Here is a 15,854-nt window from a genome sequence, read left to right on the forward strand (position 1 = left end):
ACAGAAGAAAAGTTGATTGACGACACGAGGTCATTGAAGGAATTTCAGCTTCCCTGAAATATTGGAACAACAGTTGTAGAACGGTACCTGCCCCATATCTCTATTATTTTGTAACATTGGTGGGTTTTGTTTTTGCTGTTGTTTTGGAAATATAAAAGAATGAAAAAAGAGATTTCCCCAGGTTCCAACTATTCTTCACATCTCTTCTCCATCGCATCTTCATGCAAAGCTTAGGGCTGCAAAGAATTTCAGAGCTGTCATCTCTGCAGCACATTGTTACAGTAGAATAGCTGTGGAAGGGTAAACAGTTTTTAACATTCATGAACAGCTCAGAACCGACTCTTCACTTGTCTTTCCTAAACCACATCATGGTCACATTCATACAAATTTCTGTCCACCTATTTCACACTTTCTAAAGCACAAATCTTCAATTTGTTACATGGTTTGGAGACGTTTGCTTTGTTATTCGGATGATAACTGTCAGCGCTCAAGATAACTGGAAAGCATGTCTGACTTTTTATTTCTAAAGAATGCATGGCAGTTGGAAGACTAAGTGTGGACTCTTCTCTTTGTTGTATTATTGCTGTTCATTATAATGATCAAGCTGCAGATCAGATCACCTGGATTCATTTTCCAAAGGAAGAAATTGCTCCTCCTTGACTCTGTTGGTTAACCACACTAGTATCCTGTATCTGCCAAAGTTTCCTACCAATGTTATTTGAGGGTGTATTAAGCAATGTGCACACATTGGTTTTGGCAACCTGCAGGTATTATTATTATTTTTGCAACACGTGTATATTTCTCTTAGCAATTTGCACCTATTTTTTAAGCAAAGCAACATGCACCTATTTTTTTAAGGTGTTTTTTTTAAGGGCAAGTGCCATCAAAACACCCTGTATAATTATGAAGAAATAGTTTAATATGCGATACGTCCCCTAAATATAGTCTGTTTTTTGCGAATAATGACTCAAGTTCTGATACTTTAAAAGTTTTATACTGTAATTGGATTTGCTAACAAATGAAATGGGTCACAATGGATCACATAAATAAACAAAGCAGAAGCGACATCTAGTTATGTTCACACTGTGTTTTGGTTAACACTGGTTTATTTTCTTTTATACAAAAAATTAGAAATAGCAACAAAACATAGTTCAACAAGAGGGTGGCCAGGGGCAGGGGGAGAGCGCTTGTCCTGCGCTCAGTGAGGATTTGGCTAATCAGAGTCCTTATTTTTACAGACACAGTTAGGTTCTGAGAAAAGGAAATACAAGACATGTTACATTATATCCATGCAACAAGTAATGGCCACAAAATGATGGATGTCAGAAGGTCATTCCAGAGGCTCTTTGCATTGCTACGTTTCCAAATCATGGCTTTTTACTCACCTTTGCCTTAAAACAGTACACCTTACAAACAAGTGACATAGACACATATTAATTGTTTTATATGGTCTAGCTGCTACAAATTTAAGGCATCCTAAGAGTCTGTTATTCTGCTGGTGAAAGTTACGTCTCATAGTTAAGTTTTCAAGTGGGAAGATTTCAGGCCATGTTTGGAGGAAGACTGAGATCCCGTGAGATGCGAGTCAAAGGAAGAATTCTTGCAGCTCTGGTTCTTCAGAAAAATCTTTGCTGTAAGATCGCTGGAGTTTCCTGTTGATGTTGTTATGCCTGCAAGGAAAAGCAGAAACAAAAACAAAAATAAAAAATCACCCCATGTCATTTAAAAGAGGCCCAGTAATTTGATTTATTTCATCATCAAAGGACTGCCTTAATTCAACAGCGGTGCCAACACAGTCCCTTCTGAATTGAGTTGGGCTTAAACTGCCACAGCTGTTTGAAGATGATTGAAAAGGAATTCCAATCTCATGGACTGACAATACCAATAATGTGCTATTGGTGCTAAATTTAAATCCTATGCCTAGCAAATAGGGTAAAGAAGTCTGGCAAAAAGGTCATATTCCCTGTTTGCATGTAAGTAAAGCCCATTGAACTCAATGGGAATTCCTTCTGAGTAGACATATAAAAGCATGTTCTGTTACACAGAAGAAACCGCATATGTGAAATTTGTACTCTTTGGCCGTCTAGGAAATACCCTGCTTGAGTACTTCCAGCAAAGCAGCTAGGGATCAAAGTGTAAAATTGAGAAGTTAAAACAAACCTGGAAGTCAAACTAAGACTCCTTTCTTCATATTATAAAATACAAAATTACCAACTAAGGTTGAAATCGTATACCCACTTTTCTGAGAGTATACCTCCGCTGAACTCAATGGCACTTCTGAGAAGATATGTATAGGATTGTACTGTATTGCAAACAGACCTTCCGCTGGTGAAGTAAAACTGAGCATGAGAATGTTTCATCACACATGTGTAGATAATAAAAACAAACTGCTGATAATATATAGTCATTTATCATACTTTTTTGTCTCCTTGTGCATATGCTAATTGTAAAAATATGGATTCAGGTCCCATATCAGAATGTGCAGAACATAAATATTGGATTAGTCAAAATCAGCCTTTGATTAGTGAAAGAACTAGGTTGCTTTTACAAAACCTGTTTAAAAACACTAAGGTGAAGATTATGAACACAGATTCGATCCTATGAAACCAGCTACAACTACTTTTGAATGGCGTTAATATCTCTTTTTTGTGAAGTGAAGAAAATGAAATATTTTAGGCTTGTCTGAACTCCTTTGTTTGGGAATTTCAAAAATGGATTACAACATTTGTGGCTCCTTTATGATGTGTTCCCCCCCCCCCAAACTAAAACCACAGAACAACTGTAAATTTGGACAGGGACCTGCCAGATTGACTTGGTACCATAGCAGACATCTTCCAACATGTGCTTATTTGCTTTAGCAGAAAGGAACATATTGATGTACTGAAAATGCAGCAATATCACACAATCTCCAGCAACCCTTTCCCTCCCCAATAAACTGCCCATATTCTCCTATTAAATGTAAATATATCGGTATGATAAAAGAAAGCCAGATGCAGTTTGTGTATTTCTTATTTTTAATAGTAGCTGTGCTAACTGCTCTGTGTATTAAATAGAAAGCAGGGCTGTGTGTGCTTGCATATGGGAGTTGTTTTGTTCTTCAAAGTCAATGTAAACAGGAAATTATTTTCCATAGCAGCAGTCAGCCTAAGTAAGAGCTCTAATGCTTCTCTCTGCTCCCAACTACCAGGGTCTTGTCTATTTGTGCTTTTAAAGCCCATCTATCACTGTCTGCTTAGAGACATTTGTAATTAAGTGGGATTATAAAAATAGCCATCAGCCCTTGCCTACCTGGTGCCCTCCAGATGCTTTTGCCTAGACACCTGGATGGAGGACATCAGGTTGGCAAAAGTCAACCTGTAGCCTGAATAGCAAGACATTCACCAAGACGGCCAGAGAGTTGGAGGCTACATATGGCTATGGGTGCAGGATCTGTGAAATACCACTGACTTTCTGTATGTCTTGGGTACAATCAATGGTCCCCTTCTCCTTTTCTCTCCCAAATAACAAGGGACATATATTCACCGCTTCTCTGGTGGGCATCAGTTTTGGACCTTCACTTTCTGGCTCCTTCCCAGCCGGCTGGACCCACGTGGTCGCTGACCAATAGGGAGTTTGCCTTGGCCATCACAAACATGGGGGTTACCTCCCAGCCAGTAGCCAGGTTCAAATGGGCCAATCAGGGTCCAGGTCTTGGGGAATTCCCTTTGCTGGCTAGCTGGGCATTGGCCACAGTCATGACCGGCTGGGCAGCAACACATAAAAGGGGCTGGATTTCCTATTAAGCAAAACCCACCATTACAGAGCTCAAAGTATGTAACAAATCCATCATGCATTACAAATCAGGGCTCTATAAATTATTTTGCGTAAAAGGGGGTCAGGGGTATGTTAGAAGAGAAGATACGTGAGATACATGGCTGCATTTAATGTGTCTGTTTTTTCTTTGAAAACCAGCATTAATGCTGACATTTTTGCAGTATGAACAATAGTTTAGGGTGTGTGTGTTTTCCCCAGGACCATAGGGCACACAGAGAGGAAAAGGGTTAAGGAATCCTTCGTGCAATCTTTGTGCTGTACCTGAGGCTGTTACCTTTAAATTAAAAAACCCAGACATGCTAAATAAGGAGCCAAGTGCCTTGAGTTGCTACACTGAGGACCATCTGTGTTAGATACGGTAAATAATCACTATGTGTTGCATCCAGTGAAGTTGCCCTGTTAGTGCAAGGACTTCCACTTGGACCGTGGAACTTCCCCTCTCCCTCTGCGCCCCCCAAATCAGCTCCAAAGAGTCAGTGCAACCCCCAGAACTGAATGCTGGGGGCCGGGGGCGATGCAGGGACAGAAGGAGAGAAAGTTCCATTGTGCAAGCAAAAGTCCTTGCATTAACAGGATGACTTTGGGTGCTTCCTGTTGCATTTGTATACATTTATTAACTACAAAATAATATATTATTAGAGACCCAGCAGAGGATCAGAGAACTCTACAATGTGATCAAAAGGTCAGAAAAAAGTGCCTTAAAAGTGCCTAAAACTATTGGAAGCTGCGTAAGAGTTAAAAACAACAACAACACGTTTTTAAAAAATCTCTGGAATGTGTTGATCTGCTTTGAGTGGAGCCCAAGGAAACTAGAACCAAAATGTAGTACTTCACCCAGTTTAAGGGTTAGAATTGCTCTGAGCCTTTTATTGGCTGGTTTGCTCCATTTGAAGAAATCACCCACAGAAAACTGACTTTCATCAACAAAATAGTGCCGATACCACAGTTATTGCCCATCCTACATTTAAGAAAAATTGTGGTATTTCAGTTGCTGATTCATCATGGTGACCTAAGCCAGCCAAACGGAGAGGGTATCACTGCTTAGATGTGTGCTGCTTGCCAAAGGTTTTGCTTGCTGCAATTCTAAACCATACCAGTGAACTCACTCACATACCGCAGTTGTGGAATAACATTTGCAAGCATATTTGTGATCGTAATAGCTATGTTGAGACCTTTTTTGTGTCCGAGCAAATAGAAGTATTTCCGCTGAATTCAGATGAAAATAAAATCTCCTCTATGACTCTCTCCTAAGGTTTAAGTACTCAGAGCTAAGTTAGGGCGAGATGTGATTATTATGATTTGAACTGAATATGTTCCCTGTCAAAAAACAGACCAAAAAAACTACTTTTTCCTTTGCGAAAACCCAGGATATTTTCAGATGAACTGCCCCAGTAGGCTTGGCTCTCGTTGGGTACCATTAAACTTTAAAAGGGCAAACTGAGCAGGCTGCAATCTGAGACAAAGCTGAGAAGGATGCAAAACCTGCTTCCTGCTGGATATTGGGATCACCAGTGGTAGCCCCGGCCTCCATTGCATTTAATTTTGCCATAGAAGTGGAAGATTCCTATACTGTATATGTTTAAAGGCTGCCATTGCATTCTATGGGAAATAGAAAGCTTGGAAGGCAGTTGCCTCTGATGCTGGACTCTGGCTCCACTGTTGGGATGTCTATTGACACTGTGTCCTACTCCAGATTCTAGTAGTGTGTGTGTGTGTGTGCTTACATGCAAACCAGCCTCTCTGTCCTACCTCTTAAAGCACTGGTTTTATTTGCAGATAATAAAAGCAGGATTCCCATGGAGCTTCGTTGAATGGAGATGTCTACTGGAAGATGCATTCTGCTGTCCACTCACTTCTAGAAGTCTAGACTTTTGTTAGTTTCCCAAAATACTTTGGGAATGAGAGCAGCACGTAAAGACATCTGAGCTCCATGTGTCTTCCACGGTTATGGTGCTTACAAAAATCTCTGGGCACTTGTCATCTGAATGCAATCCTAGTAATAAAATAGCTTTCGTGGGGACAGAGAAAACTACGCACTGACGTGAACGAGTTACTAGAGTGATTCCTGCAGATAAGATAAATATGTTCTCACTTTAATGCACTACATGCTTCGCAATAACTTAATCCATGGGAAGCGAATATTTCACTGGCAATACATGGCTAATGTAATTGCAAACATTTGCTTGGCACTGTCAGTGATAAAAAATGGGCCCGTATGTTTTTTAAAAGAAAGGGGAAGAAAAGCACCGAGCAAATGAAACAGATCGTATGCTTGCACAAAGAAATCTAGTGAATTTTAACAGGGCGCCAAGGAATGTTAATTGTTTTACCAACATCAAGCTGTAGCTGATTAGGAAACAAATAATAATCAGGGCTTTTGGAGGTGGCTGAGATTTTAACGTTGTTGCCAAAATGCAATAATAATTTTAAAATACAAGAAGAAACACTGGCTGGTTTTTAAAAAAACAAAAACACCCTGTAGCCTTTTACATGTGATACATTTTGTCCCTGGGTTGGTGTAGAGAGAGTTAACACATTTACCACATGGCTCTAGCAAGCGATTCTCTTTAACTGTAGCTGGATGTGGTTCGCTGGATACAGGACATATGGCAGCTACCAGGACAAAACTAAATTACCCATGGGAAACTGCTGTAAAGCCAAAGCCATGATGTATGCAGAATCCATACTTAACAAATGATTAATACTAGAGTGGGGTCTGAAGTCTGTTGTATGGATCTGAGAAGCATTTTAACCACCAAGACTGCACTGTATATCGATAAAGGGATTTCCATTGAAACCAGCTGTCTAAAAGGACTTAATTCTTAACCTCAATTCTAGTCTTGTCCTATCATGGCCTGCTGCTTTGCCACAGTCAGTGCCAAAATGTCCCATGTGTTTCCAATGGACAAGAATCAGGGCAACCAATGAATTAGTGGGTGGGTGGAACCCAATTATCGCCCTTCCGAGGCCTATTGCTTGGTTTCCCTGATGTGATCTGCATCCTAAACCATTTCATCAAATGACAACAGAGAAGGAGAAGCTTGGTGGCCTGAAGGAGTTTACAGGCCTAGAAAAAAACTTATAGACATTATAGCACAGGAATGCATTGCCAAGCATGACAAATCCACCATTTCCTCACAAATACCTAGTTCTTAATCAGCGTACAAATGTCTGACTTAATTTACGTGAGCATATGCAAACTCAGAATTCGGTTCTAGCATAGTTGGCTAATGAAATGATTAAATTACATACATTGTATGTTCCTGAAAGTGCCATGAATTCTCTGCCCTCCACTCCTAAAATATTTCCATGTTAGATATTTAAGAGATTGGAGACAGAGGTCCATTTCAGACCAACATCAAACTATAATTTATGGTTATGTGTGCAGGTAACTGCAGCCCTGGGGAAAGTGGGGAAGAGGATATTTGGTGCAGCTGTGTCGTGGAGAATAGTGGTATGGTCAAACCACAGTTTGTTAAAGAGCCAGGATATTTGGGCCTGTTAATCAACAGTGGTCTGAACCAACCATCTTCTGTGGACTTCAAACACAGCAACAAAGCACAGGTTTTTTTCTCCCAAACCAGGAATGGAAGCTTTAAATCTCTTCCTTTTGTACTTGAATGGGAGGAGGAAGCATGAGGGTTGCATGGTTTGCTCACAGATCTGAACTGGACCCTAGAGTCACAATGTGTATTTCTACACTAGAAATAAAATATCCCAAACAAGTGAAGGCAGTTAACTTTAAACTAACAAGATATAGGTGAGCAGGCACTTGCGATACATCTTTTCTATTGTGGTCAATATTCATTTTTCATATTTTTTTGAGAAGGAAAATCCCATTAATGCAGATATTTGAATTCACCCTTAATTACAAAGTTGCCAGTTGATTATTTAATATGAACACCCAAACCTTAATCCCACCCGATCCGACAAGTGCTTAGCAAAAGCTGCACTTCTGTGTTAGAAACATTGGGTGACATCCCAATTCTGTGAACCGCCCTGAGACCCCCAGGAATAGGGCGATATATAAATTCTAATAATAATATCCAGTGTTAGTCCTACTCAGAGTAGACCTAATGCAATCAGTGGTCTAAAGTAACTTAAATCAATTAATATCAATGGGTCTACTCCTGAATATGACTTAGCTGGATATCACCTGGCATGTTTCTATTCCTACAAGGGTTAAAAATACATTGGTTTTGGCCTACCTGACACTACATTTAAATTAGAAAACTAAATCAAGTGTGAGAAAGAGATGGGATAATGGAGACTGCAGCGCACTGTCTCACTGTCTCTTCTGACCGTAAGTGGAGTTTGACTTGGCCTGCTCCTAAGAGGAAATTTAATTTCCATTCTCATTTGGTGTTTGACTTTCATTCAAGAAAATCTGTGATGCCAAGCCGAACGAAAATGCATTTTTGGATTTATGAGCGCTAGTGATTTTTATGCATTACTTTGTGCTGAAGACATTAAACGAGCTCAGCGATGGTTATTAGCAAAGGACTGTAACAGGGATTTGTTTACTTCTTTTTTTTGGAGATCAAGATTTCATTTTCTTTTACAATTGTCATCAATCGTTTCATTAGTTTAAGCTGCAAACAATTATAAGCTGCACATGCAATGAGGGGATGATAAAAAAAACAAAAACCAGTAATAGGAAAGCCAACATTTTCGCTCTGCATCAGCACATACCATGCATAGTTACACAGGCGGTGTTCAATCAGCATGCCAGTGGAAAAACTGATGCAGCCGGGGTAGGGAGCCTGGGGGGAGTGCAATGCATTAATCAGTCGAAATATCATGCAACAAGCTTCTCACATGCATAGTAGAAAGGCAATGATTAAAAGTCACAGTGTATTAGATTGTATGCCACAATCTAGCTCCTCGCTGGATCTCAGATGCCTATGCAGAGTTTGGCATATGGTAGGGCCGCTTCCATTGGCTTCTAGGAGCTACAGAATGCTTCCGCCATTCATAGCAGGCATTCTTTCCCCCTAGAAGGAAGGCTGAAGCTCCTTAGGTTGTGCCCATAAGCCTCTTCAGGTAAAAGGGAAATGGCACGGGGGTTTGGCGCTAGTTCACATCTGTGAATCGTTATGAAACTATGCATTTCTGACTGTACGTGCCATCTGAAAGCATGCAAATTTTGGCAAGCGTTTTGAAGCAAGTGGGAATGCTCCACCCTCGCAACGAGTCAAAGGAGGCAGGAACAAGACAGGCATGGAGCGCCAGCAAAACAATATGGAACAATATGAGGGGGAAACGTAATTTTCATCCAGCACTGTTTTTAGCATATTTTTTTTTGGTAAAATGTTAAAAACATGTTTCCACTCTTCATCACTGGCTGCGAGTGATGCTTTTTGAATTTCTTCCCAGTTGTTCAGTCTCCATATATGAATTCTGCAAAGTACTATGGACTAACATAATATTTCTCCTTCTTTTGTTACACTTCGTTATAGAACACTATAGGTGTTCTTTCAACACAAGTCTTTATTAAGGGAGCTTGGCTAGGAAGTAGGATGCTTGCCTTTTAAATGACAAAGTTCAGTTAAACATTATAGGAACTCATTTTCAGTGCCCGGCAAAAACTTTGCTCTTTACCTGCACCGTTGGCCCTTAATTTTAAGGACTTCAAATACTTCTGCCCTCTTTTAGTGGGGCAGATTCTGTAAAAACCTTTTATATGTATAGCTGTGAATTTTCAGGGTTCTGTTAGTTGTATGCTGCAATTGGTTTTAGTGTTTATACCGCGTCGTAAGCTGCATTGAATCACTTTTATAATTAAAGCGATGAATTAATAACAATAACAGCAGCAGCAGCAACAGCAGCAGCAGCAATAATCTTTAGTTTCAAATCTTTCAGTTTCAAATCTTTAGTTTCAAATATTTAAGAACAACAATAGTGGCCAGATTCATCGAGGGTGCAATGAGACTAAGGGCTACCTTTTAAACGATAATCATAGTCATATGCATAGCTGCCAAGTTTTCCCTTTTCTCGCGAGGAAGCCTATTCAGCATAAGGGAAAATCCCTTTAAAAAAGGGATAACTTGGCAGCTATGGTCATATGATCCTTTTATCCATGTTGTTTTTAATTCTATATTGCGAGTATTCTGTTGCTATGGCTGTTGGCTATGCAAATAAAGTTTATTTTTTAAAAAATCTTTGGTTTTGGACAGCTAAAAGCAAACTGAATTGTCTGCCTTTACTTGGATTTCCTTTTCTGTAAATGTTAACCCCTTATGTTTTGTTTGAATAATGTATTGAAATACAAACCTCTTGTTTATTGTATAAAACTCTGCTTCCAGGGCCCTGTTTTAATCTGCCTTATTCCCACTGCACAGGAATTAAGAACCCTTTGTTGCAACCTGTTCCCAGTCTTATGCTCACTTTTTTCCAGTCCCAAGACAGGAATCTGCTTGGGTGTGTGCTACCTACCACTGCCTTTCTTCAGATCAACAGAAGCTAATAATCCAACCCGACTGTCCAGTTCCACAAGGCCCAGTATTTCTATAGCCATCGCTCTTATCATGAGCAAAGGTGCTGAGCTCTGGAGTCTTGCTCCTTTACAGCCACCAGAGGGAGGCCAGTTTAAAGCACTCCACACGAGGCTTTTGTGCCGAGTGACTCACTGGCACGCGAAGGACAATTTTCTCCTTTCCAGAACAGATGCTGAAAGAGAAAGCTTTGCAATGGCATGGAGGAAATGACCCCAGCCCTGTGGTAAGGCAGTCTGCATGAATAGTTTAACCACATAATAATAGCTGCCAGGTGAAGCACTTTGGTAAGGAGGTCTGAACTTAACACCTTGCTTGGATCCTTGTATGGTTTTAGAAAGAAGTACTTATGTTCTCATAGATTCTTATCTCATCGTTTGGCTCTGTTCTATGTTTGGATGTATCCAATTCATATATTGATGCCGATTTTTCTCCTCCCTTGGTTTTTTTTTATGCTGCGGCTGCTTTGTGAATCTGTCTTTTATGGGAAACTGTATGTATTATTATTTTTTATTATAACTGTTATATTTATATCACTGTTTTGATTTTTATGTTGTATAGATAACATGTTATCTATTGACATCTTTGTTCTATGTTGTAAACTGCCCTTGTGATGATGGATGGAATATAAAATTTAATAATAATAATAACATCCCCCTTGTCTTCTACTTTTTTGTATTTTAGAAAGTATTTGCATGGGAACTGCTCTTTTTCTGAATTCAGATACAGTGGTACCTCTACTTATGAATAACTCTACTTACGAATGTTTCTACTTACAAATGGAGCTCCGTCCGCCATCTTGGATGTGGTTTAGATAGGATTTTTTCTACTTATGAATTTGTACGAATTTTTCTACTTATGAATTTTTACGATTTTTTTCTCCCAATGCATTCCTATGGGATTCGACTTATAATTTTTTTCGACTTACGAATGTGCATTCGGAACACATTAAATTCGTAAGTAGAGGTACCACTGTATTCCTCAAAAGAGTTAAGTACAAAATGGCATAGGAGAACTCTGAGCTAACATGATTTACGTGTATAGCAGAGCATGTGGGCTTTGACACTATCCCTACAATCCATACAGGGTCAACTTCATCTCAGGGCTCTCATGTCTTGCTTGCAGAGACTGGATGCACAGAACAAACAGCACCTGATCCCTGAAAATCTCTATCAGACACTTCAGTAAGTTTACTATCTCTTTCCAGATGTGCCCACATTACCTCTTCCCTGCCTAAAGCCCTTCCAGTGTTGATGTGTTGACATTTGCTCAATGCAGTTGAGGGGGGGAAAACACCATTCTAGACTTCTTCATTCATTAACATACAAAAACATTCCCTCTGCCCCATTCATCACTCACTGGCTTATTTTTTCCTTTTGCAGAAGTTGCTGAATTCCCCTTGCTATCTGTGGCTTTCCTTCCTAATGAGGTAAAGGGTGATGAGGTCTTGATTAGGCCTGAAGTCTGATAGTTATTATTATTGTTCTGGTTCCCGCTCAGTGTCTCCATTATGGAGCGGAAGGTTCCAAAGGGCCTTTTCTGCTGGTCTCCGGATTCGGCGTTGGACGAAGGCCGCTGAAGGGCCTTACTTCGCTCCTTGTCCCTTTCCCCATTCAAACCAGCCTCCGTTTGTTCCACCTGCGCCACAGGCTCCTCAAAGGTCACTCGGAGTTTTAAATTCTGGGCAGTTCTGCGCTTTGAAGATGGCGATTTGAGGGCGCTCTTGGGACTCGTGGCCACCTTGTGAGTGGCGGTGGCATCAGAGCTCGGCTGGCAGGTATCTCCCACGACCTGGCTCTGAGATATAGCCCCAGTCTGGTACTGGGACTCATTATCAGGGTCACTACTTTCCGAAGTGGGAGAAGGGCTGTTGCCATCCAAAGATTTTGAGGCTCTCATCCCAAAAGGGAACCGGCGCCCAGATGTTAAAGCATGCCTCTTAATCATCAGGTGCAAGTTCTCGGTGCTTTCAATGTTTTCTACTATGGGCTGTGGCCTTGGCTTGTCCACTCTATTCACGGGCGCACACTTCTGATCCTCTGAATTGTTTGAATCTGTATCAGACTCACTGAGAGATCGCTGCATGAGATGCTTCAATCTTGCTAGCTTCAACTCCTTTTTCTCCGGGGGAAGCTTCTTTGTACTCTTGGAGGCATGGACATCCTGAAATTCCAGGGACAGCTTTTCTTGCATGCAGGCATTTTCAGAGATTTCTTTCCCCAGCAGCTGGCGCAGTATTTTATCTGAGTCTTCGTCTTTCATCTTGGGGCGGTTGTGGTGTGGAGTCCCCACACTGCCAAGAATCTGCATCCCATCATGGGTGTTCAATTTACTTTTCGGCAGAGTCGAGTCGTCTGCGTCAGATGGTTTCCATTGAAGCTTGCCAGAAGTAGGTGACGATGGCGAACTTCAATCGGGATAAATTAAAAACAAAAACAAAAGCACCGTTCAGTACAGGCAACCACAACCAAAGTTATACATACATATAGTGCAAGCCTGACATTTCTATTGCATATGTTTTCCAAACCATTCTACTGCTTTTTTCTTGACCTTTATCCACGTGGAATGTATTATGGAGTCACACTATTGACTCCCTTGTTAAGAATGTAAATCTGTTTCCAGGCTAAGCTTGATCCATTATTTCCTTTCTTTGCTAATCTCTACAGAAAGATTTCTGATTAAAGAGTTGCATTAGATATTGCTCAGAAAAATTTCTGAGAATAGCTTGGGGAAAACCGGAGTACAAAAATGTACTTGGATCTTTTACATAAAAACCACCAGGTTTGCTTTGGCATGTTCCAAAATTCAAATATGTAATTCTGCTTCATTAAAATTAATGGGAGTTTTGACTTCATGATAATGATAAAGAATCCTGCCGCAAAGAGTTTTTAATGCAAATTTTGAGATTTGGGGAACACAACAGAGAGAGGGAAGTGGAAGAAGGAGAGATGAGGAGAAAAGAATTACTGTGGAAGTAGGATTCTGTAGCCAGTTTACAGAAACTGTTTGGGTTGGATCCATACTTGCAACAAGCAGAGTTTCTGCCATGCAACACTCCACTGGAGCAAGTGTGGGAGGGAGAGAAGAGTTCAATGTCATATATCCTCCCTCCCTCTTGCAAAATCTGCTCCAGAGAGTTGGAGGAACCTCTAGAACAGTGTGCAAAGATGTCACTGGTGGCTGTAGGGTAAAGAGGAAATTTGGCAAAAAATTACTTTCCTCCTCTTCTTCCACTGGGAACCTCCACTGAATCAAGGTGTCTCCAGCTGGAGAGGGCAGTCTGGATCCACCCTTTATGCTTAGCATAGAGGTCAACTTTACAAGGTCCCAAACGGTAAGAAGTATGAAAGCTGTTTAACCAAAATGGTTATCTAAGAATGATATCTAAACCATGACGAAGTGGAAGAGCATTCAAGATGAATAAGAGCAATAGCAATCTAGCATGGTTTGCTCTGGAGCAATTCCATTGGTATTGCTGAAACATGGCCTTGCAGATCAAATGGCTTACTGTTTATAAGCTGGCAAAAAAAAAGGGGTTTTAAAAACTGCATGGGCTGCACGGTGACAGGATCACAGGTTTCATCAGAAGTTTTAAATGCACTAGTAGATGACACAATTTTATATACACTTAAGGGAATTTTGTTCAAGGCAGAACTCTGATGCTCCATTCAAAGCCTATTATTTCAGGCTAACTTCCATCTAAATGGAGGTGCTTAAGGGGTGCTCATTAACTGAATTTACTTCCATGCCTTTGCCCAATACTGCTCCTAATGGTCTGGCCCAACTCACACATGGGAAGCCTGCAGCAATGTTCATTCAGCTGAAGTCGAGTAACTGAGGTTAAAACATTGAAATGTACAATTCTATCTCTGCTTCTGGTGCTGTCCATTTACATTAAGACAGTGAAGACAAATCGCCTTTACAGTACATGAACAGCAGCCTGCCTCTTTTGCCAGCAAAAAAGAGAGAGAGCCTTTTCATGAATTACTGGGAGTGTAAGATTACTGTAAGCCACCATAAGGTGAGGTTGTGGAAGTTCACAAGATGTTTCCTGTGATGTCTATGAGTCATCTTAAAGTTCCACGATAAATCAAACTGAAAAATGTAGGAAAGTTAATTCCATTTAAACTCGCAGAGTCCAGTATTCACACCTGCCAAATTAAAAAGGTATGGATTTCCATCATGTGACATTTTGCTTTTTAGTCTTCCACAGCAAGAACGATTGGACCTTTAGCTGGAGCGTGACCTTCTCTTGCAATAACCATGAAAAGAGTCCAGTTGGAAGTACATTGGAATTCTATTCCAGTACGCCTAGTTACCTTGGGGATGTTGGCAGTGACATGCCCTCTGATCTCTGTGTTTCTAGAAGCTGCTGGAGTTGGTTCTGTAATGTCACACGTTCTACCGTCTGCCTATAAGGGAATATTAAATTGTTAAGCCCACTTCTTCCTTGAGAGAAAAGCTGTTAGTGGATGCGGCAAGAGAGAAATGATAGTTTTCACTCAACATCACTTTGAGGCGAAAGCCTCTGTACATTTATAATTTAAGAGTTGCACACACAGAGTGCATACAAATACTGAAATGCACAAAGGAGGTCTCTGTTCCGCAAATTGCTTCTAATCCCTGTGGAAACGCTGTGATCACTCTATTGTACCTTCTGAATGCTGCCTGCCTTGTATACATTATTTATTGCTGGTAGTGGATCTGGTGTAAGTGGCAAGATTAGAATCCTAAGAAGCAGTTGCTGGAGCTGTGGGACCCACAACAATTAGCTTACCTGTGTCCAATTAAAACTGAACTCTCAGCAAACTTGAAATTAGTTCAATCTTGCCTGTGACTGGGGAGGAAAATTGGCTCAAGTTACCTCCCAAAGTTTCTCCTGAAAAGTGCTAGCTGCTTGGTAGAGCAAATGATACCATACAAAAGTTAAGGATAGCTGAGGGTTGTGGATCAGAGCTAAATGGAGCAGAGCAGTATATTTTATACCGAAGGATGGAGTGCAGAGATACCACAAAGGTTGCAGGTTCGATCCCTGTAAGAGACAGCTGCATATCAGTGCATTGCAGGGGGTTGGACCAGATCAGGCTTTCCCAAACTTTGATCTCCAACTGCTGTTGGACTACAACTCCCATCATCATTCTCCAGCTTAGCAGGACCCCCAGGGGTCAGGGATGAAGGGAATTGTAGTCCAAAAACAGCTGGAGACCCAAGTTTGGGAAACCCTGGACTAGATGATCCTCAGGGTTCCTTCCAGCTCTGTTATTCTACGATTGTGTAGAATGCATATGCACTTTTAAATGGGTTCTCTTCTGTCTATTATTCCACATGATTAATGTTTGCAATGACTCATTCATACTTTCTTAAATAATAAACACAATCAAATAAAAATAATATCAATTTAAAAACTAATGTGTCCTGAGGCTAGATTTTCATTTGGTGGTTTAGATCAGGCATCCCCAAACTTCGGCCCTCCAGATGTTTTGGCCTACAACTCCCATGATCCCTAGCTAATAGGACCAGTGGTCAGGGATGATGGGAATTGTAGTC

At 40.7% G+C, this 15,854-nt stretch overlaps 1 protein-coding gene across 2 annotated transcripts in view; it reads right to left on the reverse strand.

The window, feature by feature from the left end:
- Nucleotides 1-713: 713 nt before the first annotated feature.
- The window catches only part of SNCAIP (synuclein alpha interacting protein), a 118,632-nt gene continuing 103,491 nt past the window's right edge, over nt 714-15,854 (reverse strand). Inside the window, exons 9-12 of one of the 2 annotated variants that reach the window (XM_060280139.1) lie at nt 14,627-14,719; nt 11,667-12,714; nt 8,506-8,576; nt 714-1,670 (exon numbers count right to left, since the gene is read on the reverse strand). In XM_060280139.1, coding sequence (XP_060136122.1) covers nt 1,586-1,670; nt 8,506-8,576; nt 11,667-12,714; nt 14,627-14,719 — 1,297 coding nt within the window. In that variant the 3' untranslated portion in view covers nt 714-1,585. The remainder of the gene's footprint in view (nt 1,671-8,505; nt 8,577-11,666; nt 12,715-14,626; nt 14,720-15,854) is intronic. The other variant, XM_035099666.2, reaches the window with a different exon arrangement.

This window comes from Zootoca vivipara, chromosome 11 (assembly GCF_963506605.1).
Source record: "Zootoca vivipara chromosome 11, rZooViv1.1, whole genome shotgun sequence".
Taxonomy (NCBI): domain Eukaryota; kingdom Metazoa; phylum Chordata; class Lepidosauria; order Squamata; family Lacertidae; genus Zootoca; species Zootoca vivipara.